This window comes from Anoplopoma fimbria, chromosome 24 (genome assembly GCF_027596085.1).
Source record: "Anoplopoma fimbria isolate UVic2021 breed Golden Eagle Sablefish chromosome 24, Afim_UVic_2022, whole genome shotgun sequence".
Lineage (NCBI taxonomy): Eukaryota > Metazoa > Chordata > Actinopteri > Perciformes > Anoplopomatidae > Anoplopoma > Anoplopoma fimbria.
The window spans coordinates 22541052-22565994 of NC_072472.1; the positions used below are offsets into that span (position 1 = coordinate 22541052).

A 24943-nucleotide genomic window follows, 5' to 3' on the forward strand; every position below is an offset into this window, starting at 1 on the left:
ATATTATTTGACATTGGCCTTTTCTGCGTCATGAGTACTTTTACTTTTAATTCTTCGATGCTGATGCCTTTGTACTTTATCTCAATATGATTTTGAAACCGGGACTTCAACTTATAATAGAGAATTTTTTTTACACCATAGACTTTTACTTTAGCAAAACATCTGAACACTGTTTTTATTAGAGTTTAGCCACCCTGTGTCCACTAGGAAGTCTTTTATTTAACCAGCAGCACTAAAATGAAGTAGATCCTGGATACTGTTGTGAAACTGAACCGAGGCTGTGCCCCAGACAAAAAATGACCTGAGGCATAGAGGTAAATCTACAACAGTGGGACCTGAAATTATCAAAAATCATATTTTGCTATGCCCAAACACCTGAAACAAGCCATTCATGCAAGATGTTCCAATTTATCAATGATCTGAAACAGCTCGGTCTTCAGGTGCATGCATGTTATTTGTCATTTTTAGTTATGCCCTTTAAAGATGATTTCCTCCTTTTGGGAAGTAAATCTATTGGACAGGTCAAACAGCTCAAGAGCAGGGCGGAGGATCATAAACATCCCTCATAGTTCCAGGAAAGGCGCTGAAGGAGAGTCTAAGGAAGTGAGGAGGAAATTGAAACCTCTGAGGTCACCAGATCTCATCTCCTGCCGATGCTCTCCTGTCTCTGACAGATGATCGCAGGCCTCTTTTAGTTCACTTTCCACCGTCCCTCGGCTTCGCTGACAGACTGCCGGCAGCCTCTTGTGGAACTCGGAGAGCCGTGCTGTCAGTTCTGTCAGCCAGAGGGAAACGTCCAGCGGGGGAATGACCCGCAGCCACCGGTCAAAAACTGGCAGCTGATGGATTCCTGCATCTGTGTGCTCGACCTCAGTCTCTCGCAGAAGATGCACAATCAACAAAAAAACACCATGAATCACTAGCAAGCTCTGCAGGTGTGATTCGTACATTTCTTACTTTTTTTCAGATCATCCCTCAACACTGTGACATTCACTCAAAGGCTTCAAAACTCAACAAACATCCATTTCCATAAAGGACAACACACACAGTGTACAAGTTCTACATTGTATACATATACGAAAAGGTTCTTTCAGTCACATGTGATAATAGCACGAGTGACTCCTTTCATGTCAATAAGCGACATGGTGTCCATATTAATGTTCATCTCTCTGCTGGCAACTCAAAGACATGTTGGCTGTCAAGTTTTTATTCATTCCCATCATACACACAGTAAAATATTCCTATAGTTACATGTTCTGTTTGTTACATCTTAATATTAGACTTATAGGTTCACAAATCCTACATTTACATTTGCACCGTAATCTTTCTGTGGGCTTTTAGGCCATGAACAAAAGCAAATATTTGTTACCTCTTTTAAATTTAATTATTTACAGTTTACACATAACATCACTATATTTTAAGTGGGCACTTACAGGTACAGAAATACTTTTTTTGCAACTGTAATGTTAAGCATTTAACTTTTTAGTGGTGTAGTTTTTTTTATTTTCTTGCAATGTAACTGCATGAAACTATACATTCACTATTGTGGGACCCCGTTCTTTTTTTCTCCTGTATATTGCTCACAATAAAAAAATTGTATGGCCACCCTTCCCGAAACTCATCAAATATTACAGGAAATTATTCCAAACCTGGTTAGATCACCCTTTGGTAAATGCTCTCACAAGCAGCAGGTCCTCAGCCACTCTATGCGTTTTTGTTTTCGTTGACTCTTCTACTTCAGTAAAACAAGTCTATAGCCGCTGTAATAAATCCTGCTACTGCTAGCCCAAACTCCTCTTTGGTATCCCCCCTGGAGGCAACAGAGACCCGCGGTCTCCATGGAGACACGGTGGAGGTGTTTGACCAGACACTCGTCAAGCTTCTCCAACACTTCTTCCACAAAAGGGAGCACCAGAGGACAGACTCTACCTGCACTGACCGTCCTGGGTTTAAGACATTCTGTAAATTTTGTGTGAAGTCAAATAATATCTATGGACAATCTCATAGGGATTTAATTTACTCTCTCATTGAAACAACCTCTGGCCATTCTTATTCCTCTAATAACAGACAAAAAGGATTTGAGATGTGTCCCTGGATAACAGAAGCTTCCCTCTGTATTCATTCAGGAACATGTTTTCTTCTTTCTTTCCTTTACATAGAAATCGTTCTTAGATACTGAGAGGGCACATTCGTCATATTATGTCACGTCTATTCAGCTGGCAGTTTGGCTCCCTGCTTTACACAATAAATGAGTAATTTGGAGGTTTTTCAGAGTCAGTGCGCTGCGTTAAAGCTAAAAGATTTGCCTCAGGAAGCGACGAGTTTCTGCTTCATCCCTGAGGCAAACCTACTTACACTCCTCTCATTCAAGAGGTGTACTAATTGCAGGTTATCATTTGGTACAAATGTCTAAAGAGCCCGTCTTTACTGCTAGACCTGGATTATTTCTACAACCAGCAAAGCCTGGAAAGCAGCATTTTGGAAAAATCATCTGCAACCCGACTTTTAAAATGCTTTTACCATCATTATTTATAGATTTTTATTCCACATTTTAGCTCCTTAGTTTAATTTATTTATGTTTCTCTGTGTACAAGCTGCTCCTAACTAATTAACCAATGCCATTGGTGATTAATAAAGTTGTATTGAATTTGGAGTTACCCTTTAAATAACGCATATCAACAACGACCTTTACTGACAAACAAATGATTTCCTTCTTTTCCCAGATGATCTATAGTTCATGAGGACATTTGAGATCCAAACCTGCCCTCTAGTGACAACATCTGTTCCACACAGGGAGAATTATTCTGCATGGCCTTCAATGTGGCATTTTATTGAGGACAATCATGGTTCATGAGGCTTTTTAATTCAATATTCCATGTAGAAAAACCACAAATAATTCCAACACATTTGAGAATACCCCCATAAGCCTTTGTTTTTCTCCATTTATCATCACAGGACTGACGAGGGCTGGAGGTTCCTAGAAGGAACACTGATCTGGGACGGACTGCTTTAGGATTAGTTGCCCTAGACATCTGGAATAAGTTGTGGTTGTGTTTGGAGCTTGATGGTCTGGTTTCTATGGTCCATTCAGAGGTCTAGTTACAAACCTGATTGATTTGAGCTGTAACTTGTTTTAATCAAATTATATTACTTTCATAAACATAATCATATTGTAATGATCACAATTGATTATATATATTTTACGTTGTTGGTTTATGTATATTAAAACACTTATGTAGTCAGGTCTCTCTTGAAAATGAGACCTCGATCTCAATGGGACTTCCTTGATTAAATACATTTGTTAAAATTCTAGTTAAAATGTAAGACTGTCTAATATTTGTCATCTTGAGGTTCTTTCTTCAAAAACATGCCCTTGTGACTGCATCCATGTCATGTAAGTGAGAGATAATGGAGCCTGGGGCACAGACAATCATCTTGTGTCTTAATCAGTAGACGTGGTAAGTCTGAACAGATCTGGGAGGAAAAATGACAATCAACACAGAAAATAAGTGTTTTTCAGTTACTCCCTTTTAATTCAAAGTAAAACAGGAATATATAAAATGATTATATCAACATTTATAGACAGGGAGATCAAATATGACATGAAAATAAACAAAAAGCAGAGCAGGATTGCATTTACACTGTACATTTCATCATTCTTTCCTGTTTCCATCTCACTTTACAAACTGGGTTCGTTTGGCTGCTGTGTGTCTGCACCAGTACTGCACCAATAAGAAATCACAGCCCAACGAGTGACGCAGGGGTGGAGACGTAGTATTGTAGGCCAACCAGGAAGTTAGCGTCACACTGGTTCCCTCCACAAGAAGCCAATGGAACTTTTCTGTTGGTTTTTGGATTAATGCTGAAAATAAACTCTGTGCCAAACAAAAGTGAAGCTTAAACCAGAAGTCAAAAGCTAACGTTAGGCTATCAACGAACTACACCACGGTCACATGACTTCATGTGGTGACGACCCCACCCCTAAGATAAAGGAGGACTCGTGTTTAGTCGTCTCATTTAGCTTCTTATTAGCAAACTCCTTTTTTTAAAGACAGAAGAACAAAACGTTAAAATCTCTTCAGCACACAGACATTATTTCAGGCATCTAAATTAAAACAATAATAATATAATATCGACTTTGTGACGAGGGAACGGGAAGAGAAAAAAATGCTCACTCACTTCTGCAACACAACTTGCTTTGGGTTTCCTGAATGGTGCTTTGTTTTTTTTTCCTTCAACAGATTTCAGAGAAGTGATACTGTCTCAATGGAGGTAACAGCAAAAATAAAGGAGGCCAAACATAATGCAGAATACATTCGCTACAACTAAGACAATTTAAAAATCCATATTTCACTTCATTTTCTTGTTACATCAGTTTGTATCAGAAAAATGCATTCATGTCCATGTGTCTGTATCAAGGCTTTGTTTTCTAGTGGCTAGTAGGACCAAAATGTCAGTAGATGTGGATCTTATAGTCAGTAGGGATTAACCTTATCTCTCTAAACATATGTTAAGTCATACATTTTCACCCTGCTCCATACGCGCCAATTTGACCACCGGGTCGTTTGGGTTTACACACCTCAAACAGCCATAGTACCAACTGTATGTTAGCTGCAGAGTAGCTAGAAACTGTGTTGGCGTTCAGCTCAGCAGTTACGCCACTGCTTTATCTTAGTTTCCTCAAGTCTCTCTCTCCTTCTTCTGGTCTCATGAAGAAGGATCACAAAGATTTGGATACATGCACCATTTTTGCGCTAAGTTCAAACATTTTCAGCTAGCACGGCCACAATCTTTGCATCAACAAGAACTTTCCCAGGAGTTTTGGCGCCCTATCACGTGTCTTCATTGACCCTGAGTGCAAGCATATTGTGTTCCCTCAACAGAGATGTCAAAAGTACATAAAGGTAATGTATGATATAATGCATGATAAGCACAACCCAAACAAGATGCCGTCTTCCCTTCCGAGAAACAGAAAACACAATTTGATAAATTTTACAATAATTCTGGATTTGGGCTGTGAAAAAATGACTGAGCTGTCAACATATTAAGATAGAAATCAGGGTTGAGAGATTAGCGATGGAGAGTATTGTCAATTTTTTGCAAAGGGAAAGGGAAGGTCTAAAACAAATATTAATAACTCTTATTCTTTCTTTTTCAGTTCATATCAGCACGTTAGGCGGGCTTATCCTTTATTCTAGCAGTCACCTGAACAGCAGTCTGTCCACAGTGGACATGTCGCATCAGAACAACAGCAGCACCTGCCTCTGCCAGTAAAAGTATGAAATATAAAAATGTCTAAAACTTTTATATGGATACACAGTGATAGATTTTTTGCGAAGCTGCAAGACGCGAGCGTGAGGCTGACGATCTCTGGGGTTCAGATCCAGGACTTCACACTCTGCACTCACTCGTTAAGCATGCTCCTTTTCAGGACGGAGAATATGTATTTTAGAAAAGGGAATCAAAATAAAAAGGAAGAATAGAACAGGAAGTCAATTATCTACTCCCCCCAACCAGGAGCAATACAAAAAAATGATTATGCTTGTTTAGAAAACAAAGAGTTTAGGAATCTTCTGTTTCTGAACTTTAATCAAAGCGCTCAATATGACAGAGTCACAATTCATTTTTTGCATTAACATTAATTAAAACCTTCTTGGCATTTTTTTTTTTCCTTCATGAAAAGTGATTCAGTACACTGTGGCAAGTCTTCCTGTATGTATATATCCTTATATTGCACGGTAACATTTTGGCAAAAAACCCTTAGGCACAAAGCTAACTAACCAGACAGGGCAGACAGTCCCCACAGCTCATTATGGGGACGGTTCAGAATCAAAAACACATATTTTTTTTACCTGTTGAACCTTTTATTAATCTAAATAGTTTTGGTGTGAGTTGCAGAATTGTACAATATAATGTCTCTCCAATACGAAGGAACTATATGACACTCGGCTTGTGGTGATAAAGGCTCCAAAAATATACATTTACATTTTTTTTTCTCTTTTCAGAAGGTAATCCACCAACTTTGTATTATTTTTTGGGTGCTTTTAGAATCACAAGCCGAGTGCCGAAAACCATCTAGATTGATAAATAACACTACAGGTAAGAGGGAAAATATGTGTCTTTGATTTTTGGGGTGAGCTGTCCCTTTCAGACGCAGGACTCGCAAGCATCTATGTTTCCTTTGTAATTAAACACAGGTTTAACACTCTCCTTGTTTGAAGTGATGCCATGAGTCCAGTTCAAAAACAGCACTGAGAGCAGGAAAAAAAAAAATCAGAATGAGATCGATAGTGCAAATAAGAAAGTAGAGCTTCTAACTACCGGAAGCGGCTACAGCGATGAAAGAAAAGAGCCACGTTGGTTTTAGCAGCAGTGGCAGCGCCCGACACCGAGCCTGGCCTGCTGGTGCATCCAAGGTGGTGAACGCTGGTTTAAAAGATGTGGAACTTTGTTAAAAAATAAATACAGTCATGCCTAGTTCTGATGAGAGCTTTGGAATGTATGAAAATATTTCATCCTCATTATTCAAATATGTAAATTAATTTCCTTTCATTTAGAGCGTTTTAAAGATTTTTGCTTGTTTTTTTCCGGTGTTAAAGTGTCATTGCTCGTTTTTTTAATAACACAATCTTTTTTTAATTCAAAGCAAATGAGAGGGGCACGGCAGTGAATCTTAAATGAACAAATGTCACAGTCTTTTGAGGAGACATACAGAGATGAACAGGTTTCTTCCAGCTGAGTAAGTAGTTAGAAGGAAAGGTTGTTAGAAATACACCCGTGGTGGCTCTCATACCGTACATTCACACACACACACACACACACACACACACACACACTCGCATGAATTCAAGATATTGGTCGTACAGTATTTGTACATTATATTTAAGTGCATCTATTGGGTGAAGTTTGCCCCACTGAACTGAATAATAAATGCCATAAAGGTTGAATTAAGCACTTAAAAGTAGATTTTGCGATCAGTCTTAATGTGGTAAACTCCACCCAGCTGGTACTTCAAGGTAGTTAAAACAAACAGAATTACCTGCAACTACAGTATGAGTCGGACTGTTTGTTCCCTTGGCGCACACACACACACACACACACACACACACACACACACACACACACACACACACACACACACACACACACACACACACACACACACACACACACACAGTCATATTTTAAAGCCTCAAGCGCACACATTATGAAAAAACCACCGCGGTGCATTCATCTCAAACGCACACATTCACATTCAGAATCGGATGAACAGGTTCCGCCTCGCGTCCGCTCCGACACTCACAGCGCGTTGGGTGAGGTGCATGCTGGGCTTTAGCTGTCGTCCTCTTCGTTGCTCTGGGTCGGGTTCTTCTCTGGATTTGAGGAGCCTTCGAAGCGCTGGGAGGCGATGATGGCCTGGTGAGACATACTCTTCCTCACGATGTCGCCCTTCCTCCACAAGGTGATCTCCTGCAAACGCACGAGACCAATGATATACAACATGGTGGAGGGGGCCGTCTCCATGATGATTGATGTGAATGTTGTTAAAATAAACAAATATGCCTGAATAAGAGATTATTTTACAAAATTACACCCAATGAGAGAAGCTGAACGACATTTCACATCAATGACTGCTTGACCTTTAATGTCAACAGTACGCTTGGTTATTGATGTCTGCTGTCTGCTTGATCAACTAGCTGAATGCCTCTATTGTAAAAAGTAACTTTGGTATTTTCTCAAGTTTTTGTGTCTCAGTGCCTAATCGGGAAAGCAATTTTTGAAGTAGCACCAGTATTCAGTGAGAGTGAGGCGGCCTCTAAATGGGCAATAATACAATCACTGCTTATCCTCTAAAAGTATTATTTGTTGCCACTGACATGTTTAGATTTAGCCTTTAGAAATGTTGTCTTAAAACTAACAAACAATATTTTCACAAAAATTCTGAGGCTCACCAATGTGTTCTTAGGACAGAATCTACTCACACTAAAGAGCACACATTTAGTGCTGATATAATCGTGCATAACAATTGGTTATCACATTTTCTTCAGTTCTACAGTAGTGTGATTTAAATTACAAGAATATTCTTTAATAAATTTATATTGTTTTTTATTTATTTGTTCATGACAGTGGAGACCCCTATAGTAATCAGCAGCTTATATGGATCTAAAAGCTCGGGACATCATTCCTATACAAATGTTCTCAATCACAGTAATCTAGTAGTCCACTTACAGTGTTTCATTTTTTTTATACCCTTAATATAATTTGAACTAAATGTTGAAACATTGGGAAATAGAAGCACATGTAAGATTGATTGGCATCAATCAAATGAATTGTTGATCTGTATAATGTGCAAAACTAAGGAACACTTATAAACATTCATATCTTCTATAGAGCACAGAATAGCCCGAACAGATTAAAGGGATACATCAGTGATTTAGTCCATGAAGAAGTATTATTAAAAATACAGAACTGTCAAAATTGAAGAGGCAGAGGTTTAAGTCCTGCCAGATCCTACATTCCCCACAATGCAATTCAATGCTGTCTTTCGTTAGATCCCTCCTGCCTCTTAAATGCCCATTTGTTTCAAATCCAACACCTGCAGTTTCTAATGCAGTCTCAAGCCTCAAGCCGGAATGATGTACCCCCATTGGCATCATCATTCAAACTTTGGATGTGGAGATCAATAATAATATTTGTTAAACATTAGTTTAAAGTTTAGTGAGACTGGAGCGAGGAAACATTAATAGTCACTGTGAATATGACGGTCTTTGTTTGAATCAACCCATGAAGCACACTTAACTTCCAGGCCAACATGAAGCCGTTACCTGCTGTTTGAAATAGCGTCTCTCCTCCTCATCGATGAGGACCAGGTTGAGGTAGTACCGCACCGAGAACTTCTTGTTGATGTCCCTCATAGTGGGCGTCATCTCGTAGCCCGCTAGGAACAGCCTGATGGGGATGGACTCTCCTGCAGCGGAAGAGGCAGAGGCAGACACAGAGTGGGTCAGATGGGTTCACAGTAGAAACACAGTTCATGATCCATCAAAGCCTCGTCCTTACCTCTGACCGGCGCGCCGTCCATGATCTCATACTTTGCTATGGTGTCGTTCTCGTGGTAGACATTCGGCCCCGTGCCGGTCGTCTCCCGCTTGATGATGTCGATCTCCATGTGTCTGATCTTGATCCTCACCAGCAGGAAGTAAATCTTCCCCACGATCACATCTTTAAGGTGATACCTACGAGAAATCACAGTGTCATCCGTCAAAACCAAACACTTTCCCTGAAGAAAACAGGTAAAACAAACAGGTGGTGCACTTCTGATGGAAGAGGAGGAACTCATTCATACTTGGATTTATTGTACTCAAACTCTATGTGCAGACAGTCCTCGATCCCCACTTCCATCTTGATGGAGGAGTTGAGCTCGGGGTAGGTGCTGAGTGTGTGCACCACGATGTCCAGCTCTTTGCTGATGTCGTTCAGTCTCCGGCCGACTGTCGCCCTCAGAAAGTAGCTGGAAGAAAAAAAAAGGTCACATGGTTATGAAACATGACTACAAGGCTGTATGAAGGGGTCAACAGTAAGGGATGCCCATTGGCAACCAATTATTGGCCTTTGGCTGCCATCAGTGGCAACCACTTTTTAACATGAAAAAAAAGCGAGGCAAACAGCAAATTTTTAAATAATATAATAAATAATATTTTAAATATCTTTTGCAATAGTGATATTTAAATATTGCTATTGCAGTCAGAACCAGACAATCCTTGCTGACTGTTTTTTTATTGAGGATATTGTGTTTTGTAAAATAATGAAGTAGTTTGCTGAGCTATTGTTAATCTGTCGGTGCCAGTATCTCCCGGCGAGCTGGCATCACACCAACTCTACTAGACAAATGGACCATTTAATATTTTTGTATTAAATAAGAGTTGTATTAAATTGTAAAGGGGGAGAGAACGGATGAACAAGCGACCAGTTGCTGGATTCATTTGTGAGGGATCTGGTGGAGATCATGGCAACAGCTGTATTAATGCTCAATACACAACTGACCTTAGATGCTCGTTGGATGAAAAATGGACAAATAAACTTGATAAGTTTAACCAGCAGAAAGTTCATGTTGTTATGAAACGGGTGTATTCCCTTTACAGCGGCCACATCAGGACACGTCACACTCAGCTGTCAGGGTTATTGTTGAGCGTCTAGCCAATCATTTAAGAGGAATACTTTTACTTACATTTATTCAGTTTCATGCCGAAAGTTAGATTTATACAACCCTCTTGTCTGTGTGTTAAATATGGAGCTACAGCCAGGAGACTGTTAGCCTTGCTCAGCGAAAGGCTGGAAACGGCTAGCCTCTTTTATTATTTTATATATATATTGTTTCATACTCACAACACCCAAAATAATAAAAACAAAACAAGTTGTGGTTTTATAGATGGTGGCCAAGAAACAGCCCTCCACATGAACCCACATAACAAACATGAGAGTTGTAACAATATTGTCATCTAACAAGGGGATTAAAAGCGAATAAGTATATTTCCCAACATGTCAGACTATTCCTTTAACATGTTAACATTAGCCTAGCATTTTAGCATGTTACATTCTAACATTAGGGGTGTGATCTGTGGGTCTCTCACAACTTCATTCAAAATAGATTGTGGATTCTGTACATAGGGAATGCTAATATTAGGATCAACTCCAGTCAACTGTGCACTACAAAAGCATGAAATAGAGTGAATTGTGTTTAAGATTATGTAGTTTTATATATCTGAAAAAGTTTTCTTAACTGTTTGCTATAACGTAAACACACGAAGGCAAATCTAAGACAAAAGGTAACATTTCTTCGTGCAACATTTGTACAAATTTACAATAAAAAAATATACATAATACACATTGGAAATAATTCCTGCACACAACGAGCAGTGCACACAGCAGAACTTACCGTAGTTTGACGTTCTGACCGGTGTAGGACTCGTAGGGTTTCTCCACATGCGTGAACTCAAAGTCAAACGTCTGGGTCTGCGTGAGCTCCCCTGGCCGAGCCAAGTCTTTGACGAGGGACACAAACTCATGGTGGTTCCCTCTGTCGTAGTACAGCTCTGTAGAAGACACGTTAACGGCATCAGAGAGAAATGCACTTTCATACATTGTGATTAAGACTTGTTCAAGCGTTTCCTTCAGTGCTAAAAACAGTCACAGTCAAATCTGTTCAAAATGTTTCACCTGAAATACTTATGGACTAATAACTGGGCCATCACAGTTCATCCACTGCAGCTCTAAACTTTGTTACATATATAAATAAACTACCTCAGTTTCTTCTCTTTTACAAAGGCCCCCATTTTGCCCTTCTACTCCTGATCCAAAGTACTTCTGCTTCTTCTTTACTTAGAGAGAAATGGCGTTGGACACAAAAAGGGAAAAGGGAAGGGTTGAAGAACTGATGAAAAATGTCAAGATGCATTTATGCTCTCAGGGTGTGGAAAGAACAGAGTAAGAGGAACTCCCTACTGCTGCTGCAAACTCAGCTTAACTGGGCACAAGGCATTTCAATGAATGACAAAAGTGATTTAAACTGAACTGAATGTAGCTTTAAAGGATGCGAATAAGCTGAAGCTAGACTGAATCATGTGCTGTTTCTCTTAATCTAGTGAGCCCTGAGGCTGGTTTAACACAGAGGCAACCTTTGTGCAATTAGTTGCAGAGTTCAAATGTTCTTTTTTTACCATCTTACACAACTAAATAAAAAACTGACTGAAAAAAATCAGGTTGTGTGCTATTTAACGCACTCTCTCTTGACTAACCTATATCAGAGCACAACACTAACTTTTCAAAGTTTCACCCTGGCATCAGCTTTATGTTGCCAAAACTGAAAACATGGTTGCCATTGTCTGTCACCTTCTATTTCTGAGTAAATAAGATACTACACAGTTACACGTCAGCTTAATGATGAAAATGTGACGTTAAAGACAAAAAGCTTTATGTACATGTATAAATGCCACCGATGGCAACCAAAGGCCAAGAACTGGTTGCCAATTTCTCAAAATAGTTGCCTATGGCAACCCTTACTGTCAAGCCCCTAAAGTTGAATGATTATACATGGTGAAGTATTCAGATCGGTGACGGGAATACAACAATTTAAAAGTATTCAATTATCAGCAAACGTTCGTCATTCAAAATCTTGCATATGTAAAGGGAACAGAAGTCTTACTATCAAAATGTACTTTAAGTAGCCAGTCAAAAGTAGGCAAGGTTTGATTTATATATATTATTACTGGGTTATTATCACTAATGCATCAAACTGCATTTTTATGTTGCAGCTTTTCAAGTTTAATCTGTAACATTTTATAAAATATATCATTTGTTTTGTCTGTAAATGATCAAACTGCAAAGTAGCCATAGTTGTTAATTTATCGGAGTAACAAATGTAAAATGATTTATTAGAAAAAGTATTTTAAAAAAATTCAACGCAAGTTCCAGTTTGTTTTTGTATGTAGTTTGTATCGGTTTGCTAATGACAGCACAACACCAGCTTGTATTTACAATCTGCTACCAGTTGCATTCTGTGTAAATCAGCCCTTAACTACATTACATTACATTACAGTCTTTTTTTATCCAAAGCGACTTACAGGAAGTGTATTCAACATAGGTATTCAAGAGAACTACTAGTCACCAGAAGTCATAAGTGCATCTCCTTTCTTAAACAAGCATCTTAAAGCATAAACCAGAGCAAAAGTATAGTGCAGAGGCAGATTACTACGAAAACAATAATTGCAACAGACTAATACGAATATAATAAGTGCTACAAACTACTACGAATAGGATAAGTGCAGTAAACAAATTCAATAAGTGCTAAGTGGAAGCCTCAGGGTAGTACTTCTTGAAGAGGTGAGTTTTCAGTGACTCCTGTGTGACAGCCACAGCTTGTAACCTGACAGAACAGCTCCACGTTTTTAATAAATACAAAACAGGGGTCAAAGGTCAACGAGACAGCTAGCCAATGGCTGGTGTGTCAGCTGACTTTAGCTTTGCACCCACATCTGTCACGGGACCTGACACTTCTCAAAACTGACAGTGTGACGCTGCAGGGGTCCAGCTGGCTCCCTCACACCTGTACACACCTGTAACACACACCTCCACCTGTAACACACACCTCCACCTCCACCTGTAATACAAATGTGCAAAAACACAGCAGGCCCTCCAGCCGCTCACCTATCTGGCCGATGAACTCAATCTTGACGCCGTTGTGTTCGAGCCTCTTCCCCGGGTACTTGAGCGTCACGTTGACCTTCCCGGACACCGTCTCTCCGTCGTAGAAGAGGAAATACTTGTCCTTCCTGCCGTCTTCGCTCTTGTGCTCCGCTTTCTTTCTCGTCTCGGCGTCATTCAGAACTATATCGATGTCCGCGCTTTGACCAAAACCAAAGAAGCTCATCGCTGCTTGTGGGTCGAGCTGTCCTCCTCCTCTCTTCTTCTTCTGTGGAGCAGAACACACCGGAGTCTCTTCTTCTTCTCGTTCGGCCGTTAGACGTCCAGCGCATAAACTGCTTCCAAGATTATTGAATATTCGGAGTTACAACCGGTTGAGTGCGCATGCGCGGGCAGTCACGTGAATTGAAAGCTGTTTTTATCAAACTATTTATTTTTTTACTTTTGATATAAACTATACTCTCGCTGACGCATCAGTAAAAAGATTGAGGGTGGCAATTTCAAATTTGATTTCAAACTTTTCTGCAAATTGTCTGCGCATTTTTGGCGCAGTATCAACAGGCGGAAGTAACTCGGCTCTGTGATGGCAGCGCTGCACCGCTAGGGGGCGGAGTTCTACAACAACAGGAGACAGATGAGCGCTGTGGTTCAACTTCAGTTCAGTATTTTAACATTTCTATACCAAAATAAATTCTCCCCATATTATAAGCACTGCATGTTTTTCTTTCCTTATAATTATAATTTATTCAAAATTATTAATATTTAATAATAGTTATACTTACATTCTAATATACAAAAATATGGTAATTAACCAGTGCAGTGTCAATACCGCATTTTTAATAAAAGGTAAATATGCACCAAATATGCCATAACATTAGTCAGTCAAAGAAGTGAACACCATTTGGCCATATTTGACAAATATATGCCAGAGTTCAATGTTAATGTTATTTACAGTGGTGTATAAAGTACCCAAAAGCCATACTTGAGTAAAAGTAAAGATACCTTCCTGGAAAATGACTCCAGTAAAAGTAAAAGTCACCTATTAGAATACTACTTGAGTAAAAGTCTTAAAGTATCTGATATTTGCTGTACTTAAGTATCAAAAGTAATTTTCTGATATTAAATGTACTTAAGTATTGAAAGTAAAAGTACAAGTAAATGCTGTTAATAAAAAAGCAAAGGGTCAGAATTTTGAGAATTATGAGGTTTATTCTTTTAAGTGTTGTGGCCACCATGACCAAGGACAAGGAGTTGTGTTGAAAATAATTGGGTTGGCTGTGATCCATCCAGGAGCAACAATGTTGAACACAATGGGCAAAGGTTTTGCTCAAGCTGATAAATAAATAAATAACTTATTTATTTATTTTTAACTTGAATTATTGGGTCAGAAATCTACTACTGCTCAAAGTCAATACTTACTGGCCCCAGTACAAACTGTTTTATATATACGTGGTTTTCATATAACAACAAAGACTTACGTTCATTGTCATGTTTCACCCTTCTGCTCATATATCTGCTGTGCAAAGGATTGTGGTTCAGAATAGCCAGAAAAGCATGCTGGTTTGCTCGCTGCAAAATGTGATTGTTGCCGTAGAACATCCTGGTATTTTTGGCATACTGCATTTTATATAGTATGTATTGTGACATACTAAATATTTTTCTGGGATACCACATAATATGGCAGTATGAATATCAGAATGCCTAGTTTGACATATGCACTGCTAAATCTATAACTACATGAAATATAAAGTGTACAGAGGAAGAAACTGTTATTGTGTGGTGTGTGTGTGTGTGTCACTTTAGCTCATTAAAAGAATCCTGTGGGAACAGATTATTTTAACTGCGTAATTAGTTCTGGTGACTTGTGAAAAAAGATTTTAACGTTCCTCCTTTGTGAATAGTTTTATGATCAAACCTGAGAACAGTTAAATGACTCCCATAGGGTTTTCATTTTTGTAAGAACAGAGTTGTAATGATGTTTCTTTCATAACAATGACTCACTTTTGTGACAGCAAAGAAAAAAACCATCTAAAATTGTCTTTCAACAGCAGCTGGAACATCTGAGTGTCATATGGTGAAATCTCTACAACTACTCCTCACGTTTGGACAAACGACTGCAAACTTTTAACGAGCATGGCCCTTCAAGCAAATGTTGGTTTATGTGCGGTTGGGAGCAGTAGGTGCAGCTGGAGCTCAGCTCTGATGTGGACAAATATGTTGTAAATGTGTCACCTCATCAAATTCATGCTGCGATATTTTTCTAAATAGGCCTCATCCTTGTGTCCAGTACAATTTGCTCCGGTCTCTTTCTCTCCTCACTGTGGCCTCTCACTGTTTGTTCACTGCAGCCATTGACAGAACAACTGGAAAGCCTCTATAATTTCCATTAAAAATTGGAAATATATAAAATATAGGCGGGTGTTTCCAAGTGGAACCCCGCTAGTCCTTAAGGAAGTCACATATGATGCTGCTTTTCTGGCTTTTTTCATGACGACAATAAATCCAAGAAACCGTCCAGAATGTCTTGCAAAATTGCCAGGAAATATGAGAAACTCGATTTTTAAATGTGTTTAAGTGAACCGCGAGAAAGAAATACTTCATCAGATGTCCATTGTTTAAAAAATTCAGCTGGTGAAATTGTGATGTAAACGTGTCATTTTTTGTGTTCTCTAAAAGTCAGAAAGATGGTTTTCCAAGTAAAATTAATCCCTGGTAATAACATTTCAGGATTAAAGGCACCCTGTGGAGTTTTATTGTAAACAGATTAGAAAAAGATTTATGCAAAATTCCCCCCTTTTTTTTAACGAGGCAGCAACCTTCAGTTCTGAAAAGTGAAGCCAATGTGGAAGTGCCTTAAAGCTGCATTCTCTCTCCTGTCCACCAGGGGGCGACTCCTCTGGTTGTATAGAAGTCTATGAGAAAATGACTCTACTTCTCTCTTGATTTATTCCCTCAGTAAACATTGTAAACATGAGTTTATGGTCTCAATCTCCAGTTTCAAGTCTTCTTCAATATAGCATGATGTTCATTCAGTAAATGATGCTCCATTTAGAGTCAAATAGACAATAAAGCAGGGTATGCTTTTGGGCGGGACTTACTTGTGATTGACAGGTCGCTGGGTGTTGTTTAGTCCAGGAGTTGTTTTTGTTCGGTTTCACAACTTTTAACCTTTTACAGTATTTTTTAACAGGATAGTTATTTGTCAAAAATGTTTCGCCTAAAAATGGTTTGTACAGCATTCCGTTAAACTTAGCTCCACCCTCCCAACGCCTCCGGTTGCAAAAACACAAAATGGCGACCTACAGGCTACAAAACGGTAGTCCATAAACAAATGGTGACGGTGACTACATAAACTTTTTATAAACAATTTATGTTTCTCACCAAAATATTCTGTGTGTATTCCTAAAGCCTAAACATGACGCACGTATTGTTTCATTGTGTATTGTTTGCTAGCTTGCAGTCTTCGCTGCGTTTGTTGGTGCATTGCTGTTGTTTGGTGTGTTACTGCCACCAACTGACCATCAGCAGGATGTCCTTGTCCTTGTTTGGTTTGTAGAAATCCCTAAAAACACTTTAACGTTGAGAGAATGGTATAAAAAATAGAAAGGAATTACTCTTGAATTTACTGAACATATGAACTGGATTGAACAACAATAAGAGGATGCAGGGCTCGTAACGTAGTACACAAGTGCTTCATAACTTTCAGAGGTGTGCACCTAGAATGAGTCGCCCTCCAGAACCTCGTGGTCTGTTCAACTAAATGTCCTCCATGTAATAATCTGGAGGATTCCTCAGATCCACAATCAGAAAGGTGTTTCTTTTCATCCCAAGTTGAACCAAACGGGTGACCCAACTCTAATTGATTTTTCTGTCAATTAAATAAAAGCTTCTGTTGTCTCCACCGCTAACTACAATATGTCACCCCGCTGAGCTCATTGATTATAATGCTCTCTATCCAGAGACTTGCTGCCAGCTGGATGGTTACCACGGTGGAGCAAGAAAGCTGTTTTCAGCATAGAAAGCGGAAGTGCCTTAACTCCCACCAATAAATGTACGGCTATAGATGCTGTCAGTTGGACATTTGATGGACTGTCATATACTGAATAGGATTTCCGTGAACGGCGGGGAGACTCTGGGATCGTGGAGGGTGATTCGTAAGATAAATTATGTGTGGCGGAACAGATGCAGAAATCCTCATTTCACACAAAAGCAAACACACATAATGTCTCAGGTAATGTTAGAAGTGAGTTTTTATTAATCACAAATAGAGCAAAACAACCCCCCAGCAGGCCCCAAGCGGACATTCTACTGTATGTGAGTTTGGTTCAGAGCATCCGGCCTTCTAGCACGCTGTACCAAGTCCTCAGTCTAGAACAGTGTTAACGGTGTTGGGTCGGTGGAGCGCTTCCATCCTGGTGAGCGAGCTTGGTTTGACACACACACTGTGAACCGTCTCTCACCATCTTGTCCACATTGTCTCCAGCCCTGCTTTGCAACTCCCAGCCCGATCGCAGACAGCCCTGTTTCTGGGTCTACCTGTGGGGTGAATGTGGGCCTACATGGAGCTGGAAGTCCTGTTTGTTGTTGTGGCTGACGCTTTGCATGAGCTCTGCTTTACAAAAAAAACACTCGCAACCACCTGAATAATGAGAGCTCCGTTACGGCTGCATGGCACTTTTCATGAATACTGAGTGAACTCTTGGTTTGGACATCGTGTTCATCGCTGCGAGCCGTGGAGCGGCGGTGGGTTTCAAAATAAAATGCCCCCCCCGGCTGTCCGCAATAGAAATTAAAAACGCACCAGGACAGTGTGTCTTTTTAAAAACGCGTTATAAACCAGAGCTTGCATGTCAACAGGTGTCAATCTTTTCCTTTTGCCTAATAGTGCTATGTGTCTTTACCAAAAATAATTCCCACTATATTTAGGCACTAATATATTTCTATTTCTACTTCAACATGTCTACACCTTCAAATCTATGAAAAAAAAGGCTATTTACAAATTTGCAGATACGTATGTAAAAGAAGGGAGGTGGTTGTTTTAGCGGTGACATCATTCCTCTCAAACGCCGCGCTTGTGGTTAAATGAATGTAAAACGGGACGTCTCTGACAGCGTCATATAGCCATGTACACATAGAGGGGGAGCATGGCTGAGGAGAAACCGGACTACTGTAAAGGCAAAAGGCACTTAAGAGGAATGAAATTTGTACAACTGAAGGAGGGGGAACGTATGCGTCTGTGTGCTGCGTGACTTGTGTCGCACCATAAACAGTAATGCACCTGTAACAGGATTCCTTTTTTTTCTCATGGTTCCTTGATGCAACTTGGAAAAAGCAGTGTTTCTTCTTCCTCTGTGCAAATGTAGGGCAGATCGTCTCTACCACGACTGGTGTTCTGTTAACATTTTACCACACTTCTCACTTCATAACAGCTGAACAAGAGGTTCTGATACATATCAGGTGTGTTTGTTTTATCTGCTTGGAGCCTCGACAAATATAACGAGAAGGAGCCAAGAGCAACAGAGCTTTGAAACAGCAAGCGGTTTGTTCTGAACACCGACACAAAGGTCAAATTATGACTGAATTTTAACGTGCTGTTGTGAAGAAGCTCTTGTTCATGTATGGAAGCCTTGAGAAGCCAGTGAGAAAACCAAAAACTCTGGTCATCCATTTCCTTATTATTTTCTAAGTAGTTTTCTCTCCTGTGATAGACTCAAAAACAGGTAAAAAAAAGGTTTTGTCTGGGTAATTTTTTGTGTTTGTGTGTTTGTTGTTGTAATACCCATTTTGGCCACAAGAGGCCGAAGCATGCTTTTATCCAGACCGGTTTTGATTTACACAACTTGCTAACACACAATATACATGGTGTTTAGAGTGCACCGACAAATTAAAAGTCACCTGGAAGAAAACATGAATGCTTTTAGTCCTATTGAGTAAATGGAGTAATCGTACACTGGGACCTCTTGTGGCCAAAATTAAAACAACAAAGAAACAAAAAAGAACCTGGTATTAGGTCATAAACACAGGAGAGAAAACAATTTAGATCAGACTCAGAAAATTGATCACAAAATATAAAAAAATCTCACTTGTCTCTCAGGGCTTCTGTACTCACTTGTTATGAAAGATATGATAAAATGTTACCATTTTCTCAGTGTTACAAATGGAAAGAGTTTCATATCGCCTCAAAAAGGACATTTTACATTTTTTCACCTCTTTACATAATCTTGAGAGAGAACAAAAAAAAAGACAAATATCTATATACAATCAGTACAACTGTTAACCCTCCAGACCCTCGCTGTATATCACTGTCACACTGAAGTGCAGGGTCAGATCAACCAAAACAATAAAGGTTAGAAATGTCAAAACGAGGTCTACTCTCTAATTTGCACAATTATCAGCAGAAATAGTTTGTAAACAGATTGGACAGGGACAGATTGTACACCTGACTGTAGTAGTCTGTGAATGGACTGTAGTGTCGGGGCAATTCCACTGATGTTCTTGGTACCTTTAGTGAATGTATCTTAAATATAGGCGAGTCAGTAGTCAAAATAACAAAGTCCTCAACTGTCACTGTCAGCAACAGGAAGCTCTCTGTCCTCTATCCAATTTGTTTCCATTCAGAATTTCAAATCGAGGCTTTTACACAGTAAAACATCAAAGTAACACCTCTAGTATTACAACTTCCTTTTCATCGGGTCTGGAAGGTTAACCGACAAACCCTGTATTATTATTACCATAATTATTATAGTGTAATACTGAACGCACATATTACAGCAAAAAACTCTATCCTGGACAGTAAATTCAATATATACAAGATCAACAGCAAGCAAAGAAGGACACTTAAAAATCAAGAAAATGCAGCACTGATTGTGTGCAGTGTTTCACAGCATTGGACTGGCACTCTTCAAAGCCTCTTACTAAGACTATCTACAAACAAGAACATGGAAGAGTCTCACAACAGAAAGCGGGCGGGAAATTAAATATGTAAGACCGCCGATCAAGAACCACATTGCGATATGCCGATACAAGTCTTTTTTTTTCTGTTTGTTCCGAAACAACTCTTTCTTCCGATTGCAGAAGCGTAAATGCTTACAGCCTGATGCGGTTAAAGTGTTACATATTTGTTTTTTATCCACGACCAAAAAAAACAAAACAAAAAAAACACATGTTAGTATTTTACAAATATTTAAAAAAGTAAACCTTTATCTATAGGCATTTTTAAAATATATTCCATCAAAAATAGTCTGACAAATTTCAACAGTAAAAAAGAAAGGTTATACAAATGACGAGAAGGTTTTGAAGCAAAAGTAGAAAGGTGTCATGACTGACTTTGGAGGGGAAGACGCTCCTCCTTTCTATCTGGCAGAATAAAGAAACGTTTCCTCCACCTCGGTCTGTGTTTTAAAAACCATGCAACAACTGTAAAGTAAGAACTCCATAATTTAGCAAAAGAATTCGGTTGGTGGGGATAAAAAGTCGACGAATGAATCTCAGTCCCCTATGTTGTGTATTAAAAGTTTGACATGTTGTTGTCCCGTGAAATCTCGTCACCTTTGGCAAACTCGAGCGGTTTGGATTTCGGTCGCGCCGAGAGCTCGGAGCGTTTTAACTGTGGCGGCTCCGTGGTCAGACAGCGTGGAGCGAAGGTCCCCACAATGTCACGTCTCCCGCTCTGCACGGCGCCCCTCATCCGTCCCCCTCCATCCTCAGATCACGAAGGACGACTTGTGTCGGAAATCCCCCTGCAGATGAAACACAAAGACACGGGATATCAAAATGAAGTTTAAGTGACATGTTATAAATTGCACCACCATATTTTCTATCTCCACCTCATCACATAAGCCCATATGTTAGGAAATATTGTATGCATGGTGTTTATGTACTTCTATATCTGGTGTCTGGTAGATGCAGACCAGGTGTGTCTCATTAAAGGAGCATGGAGATGGCTGTGAATGTTGTAGACTATTAAGCATCATTCATACACCTTACATTACTGCTGACCACATATTACAGTTTCTATATTGATTTCCAACCTTCACTTTAAGGCAAGAACCAAAAACATAATGTCTTCATGCACTGGCCAATTTAGTTTGGCTATTTACCTTCCATGGTAATATTTTTATTTTACTACTTTTTATATTTGAGTCTGTAGAGTTCTACCAAAAACACAAAAAAGTTACCATTATATAGTGCCTCATTTGCATATTTAAACATAACATTTGCAATACAAGAAAATAAATGTCTTAATGTCAGTAATCAACTGGGGAAGTTTTGTAGCGATATATGTTAGTTTATCTTTTCACCCTTTTGTGTCTTCAAAATGTACAAGATTTTACAAAACACATCTTTAAAACACAGACATTTCCACTTCAGTAGTACTTACATACACCAACATTTCCAGTTTCATTCCTATCTATATTCTGAAGGTTTTTACAGAGGGGTTTGATCATATATCATTCATAGCCTGATTTATGCAACATTTGACTCTATAATCTTTATTTTTTTCAATGTTGGTTGACAGTATTTTCCAATTTATAGAGTGATACAAAGATATATCTAAAATTACCTGAGTAAAAACCTTTAACTCTAATATAACAACAAAAGAAAAAATAATTTTGAACCTGGCTTTATCCAATGATCAGATTTCTGTTCTGAAAATGTATGAGAATTAGCACATATTTATTAATAAACTGCGTCATTTGCATATTTAACTGTAACATACTACTTGTTATACAAAAAAGATTGTCTTAATGTAAGTAATCAACAGGGGAAGTTTAATGCTGATATATAGTAGTTAACATTGTACCCTATTCACCTGTAGTGTCTTAAAATGAGACACATTCTCTGATCATGTGCAAATTCTATAAGCATCTAGAACCAACTGCTTTCTACAAACCTCATCCTCCGTCCTGACGTAGTCCACTCCATCTCCTTTAGCTGGAACTTTGTAACTAAAAGACACAAAGCACATTAATGGTTTTATGATTGACAGGTTGGATCAGTGCTGGCTGGACAGGAACACATGTATTTGTTGATCACGTGAATGGGAGAATATCTCTATCTTACTTGTTCCCCGTCTGTTTCTGGCTGGAGAAGTAGCCTCGCTTGTACGCACAGCAGATCCCTGCTGTTATACATATGAGCACCACGACCACCACCAGCACTCCCAGTATAATCCCCACAACATCGATATCATCTGCAGGGGGTTCAAGTAAGGATGCAAAGATTAAACACATCAACTTGATATTCAAAGGCAGGATGAAATGGTCGAGTAAGGTCTTCAATATTTCTGTAAATGACACATTATACGTGTCATCAGCTTAGAGGATGTGTATACATGTGTGTGTATATATGTATATATATAGCTTAACAATGTATGTGAGACACACTTACAGACTTCCATCTTCTGGGGCGGACACTCAGAGTATCCTGCGTCGTTCTTCGCTCGGCAGAAGTACTCGCCTGCATCTTCTTTTCTGACTGCGATGAAATTCTTCATTGGAGAAATCACAAACACAAGTGTGATTGATGATTAACCCCCTGATGCTCATACTGTCAGTGTTTGGTCAGTTAGTAGCTGTTTTCTAGAAGGTTAAGCAGCATATCAGAAAATTTGTTGTCTTTTTACTATGTTTTTCCTTTTCTTTCTACCTCCTATTCTATGTGTGTACACAATTACATATGTGAACATTTAGCTTTTTTATGTTTAAGAAAAATGTAAATAAACTGTCAAATTGTTATTACTAAAGCAGAAATAATGCAATGTAGAGTAACGCAAATCAGGAATTTGTGATCTCATGCGACAATAAAAAATTTCCTTAAAATAATAAAAATAAATGTTAAAAAAACATGACAAATAAGAAGTTATCTGGGTTTCTTCAAGATTCCAAAAGGAATGAAGCTTTCCTTGCCAAATAATGTAATCTAATACAAAATAATAATAGATTTTCTAAATCGGTCGGTGGGCATTACCTCCTCATATGGGAGTGGCAGAGGATTGAAACGGTATTTCTGTGAACACTCTAAAAATAACAAGATAAGTAAAGTAGAAGAACAAAAACACCCTCCAAACTCATTAGTTTTCAGATTTGACTGTAAATCACTCGCTGTGGAGTTTCACATGCAGTCAAACACTGTAGCATGCTTTAGCGTGTCACATCTTAGAGGCCAGTGGAGGTTGACAGCAGAGTGTTTGAGGAATGTGCAAGCGAGGACAGTAGGCTCCCCTCGTGGCTCAAAGCCCCTCTCGCACCATCAACTGTCTCCCCAAAATATCTGCTCCCACCCCTGGGCGTCAGGCCACCGTCCCCCCCGCTGCCCCGCCCCTGCGTGCCTTTGTGCAAAAACACACATATGCGGTTGCATACTAACCAGAGTCCCTGAGTCTGCGTTGAGTGTGTAGGAGGAGTTGAAGAACTTGAGGCTGGACTTTGGGTCGTCGGGGATCTCCTCCCGGTTCTTGAACCACTGGTACTGGGACTTGGGGAAGCCCTCCTCCTCCACGCAGCTTAGCTCCGCCGACTTCCCAAAAGGCACCGACTTTGGGACGCTGCATTTCGGCACCACTGGCTTCACTGTGGCGAGATAAAACATGGAGCGTTTACACTTCAGATCAGTTTTTATGTTCTATAAGCATCACAGCGGAAAACAGACATGATGGCTGCTGATTGACTCTGACGCTGTAAAAAATAATTTAAAAAAAATCAAAGTCAGCCTGACCCCTTATGGTTCACTGGACAGACAGCTTAGACAAGACTGGACGGGAACATGATTTTAAAGGCCCATGCCAAAAAACGCCACCAAAACATGCAGCACTTGCTTTCTTTAGCACTGCAATTCAGAGCAGATGCAGTTTCAGAGGTCTCCCCTTATAGCCCAGAACACGCCTTTGCAGCTGGGCAGGTCTGGTCACAACACATCCTCGCATGTATGCCAAAGGGCTGGTGCGACCTACAACACGGTTTCATCTTACAGCATCAGAAGTGTGAATCACTAAGCGAGCTCTCTCTTTTTAAGGGCACCAACACGGCTTGTTTTCCTGTATTTGGAAGAATCTTTAATTACATTTCCACGTGTCACATCTTTGACCCTACATGGCGTTTAGGTGGATGACGCGGGGTTAAGTTGGATTACCTCTCACAACGAGGTCGATCACGAGCTCGTCGAATGACTTCTGGTCGTTGGCGGCGGTGACCTCGCAGCGGTATTTGGCCGTGTCCGACCTTGTGGCGTTGGTAATCACTAGCGTGGCGGGTTCCCTGATCATCGCTCTGTTTTCCAGGTCACCTTTGGGAGAGGGAAAAGCCCGGTCAACAATGTAAACAATGAAATGAATGTGTAGGAAATAGAGGAGACTTGTTTGTGCATTTTAACACAATACCTGAGATCTTCTTTTCAAAGTACACGTAACTCGGCCCCTCGTTCGTTATCTTCTTCCATTCGATCCTGGGATTGGTTGTGGAAATGGACTCAATCAAACAAGTTAACTCGATTTCTGAAAAAAAAGGGGGACGATATGTCAGGAAATTGATTCATGTGAAAAAATGTTGCATTAATTCTTTTTGAGAGTGGGAGTATTTGTTCATTAGCTCTTACTGTCAAACTCGTTGGTCCACGGCGATTCGTTGTCTGACTTCAGCACCACTGCCAACGCGCTGAAGTAGCCTGAAAAAACAGAGAGAGAGGAGGCGATGCAACGTTAGACTCTGCGGAGCATGAATTTTCATGATGCTTGACTCTGCTTATT

At 39.6% G+C, this 24943-nt stretch overlaps 2 protein-coding genes across 2 annotated transcripts in view; both read right to left on the reverse strand.

Moving 5' to 3' along the window:
* Window positions 1-3510: 3510 nt before the first annotated feature.
* On the reverse strand, window positions 3511-13555 carry LOC129113618 (vacuolar protein sorting-associated protein 26B-like). Its single transcript, XM_054626022.1, has 6 exons — window positions 13204-13555; window positions 10937-11093; window positions 9347-9511; window positions 9061-9236; window positions 8826-8968; window positions 3511-7470 (listed from the first exon to the last, which is right to left on the reverse strand). The coding sequence occupies exons 1-6, from the start codon at window positions 13424-13426 to the stop codon at window positions 7333-7335; spliced, it is 1002 nt and encodes a 333-aa protein (XP_054481997.1). The 5' UTR covers window positions 13427-13555; the 3' UTR covers window positions 3511-7332.
* A 3884-nt stretch (window positions 13556-17439) lies between these two features.
* Window positions 17440-24943, reverse strand: part of jam3b (junctional adhesion molecule 3b) — a 35911-nt gene continuing 28407 nt past the window's right edge. The window contains exons 2-9 of the mRNA XM_054625675.1: window positions 24793-24861; window positions 24578-24691; window positions 24331-24483; window positions 23569-23771; window positions 22591-22690; window positions 22264-22393; window positions 22094-22148; window positions 17440-20939 (exon numbers count right to left, since the gene is read on the reverse strand). Coding sequence (XP_054481650.1) covers window positions 20904-20939; window positions 22094-22148; window positions 22264-22393; window positions 22591-22690; window positions 23569-23771; window positions 24331-24483; window positions 24578-24691; window positions 24793-24861 — 860 coding nt within the window. The 3' untranslated portion in view covers window positions 17440-20903. The remainder of the gene's footprint in view (window positions 20940-22093; window positions 22149-22263; window positions 22394-22590; window positions 22691-23568; window positions 23772-24330; window positions 24484-24577; window positions 24692-24792; window positions 24862-24943) is intronic.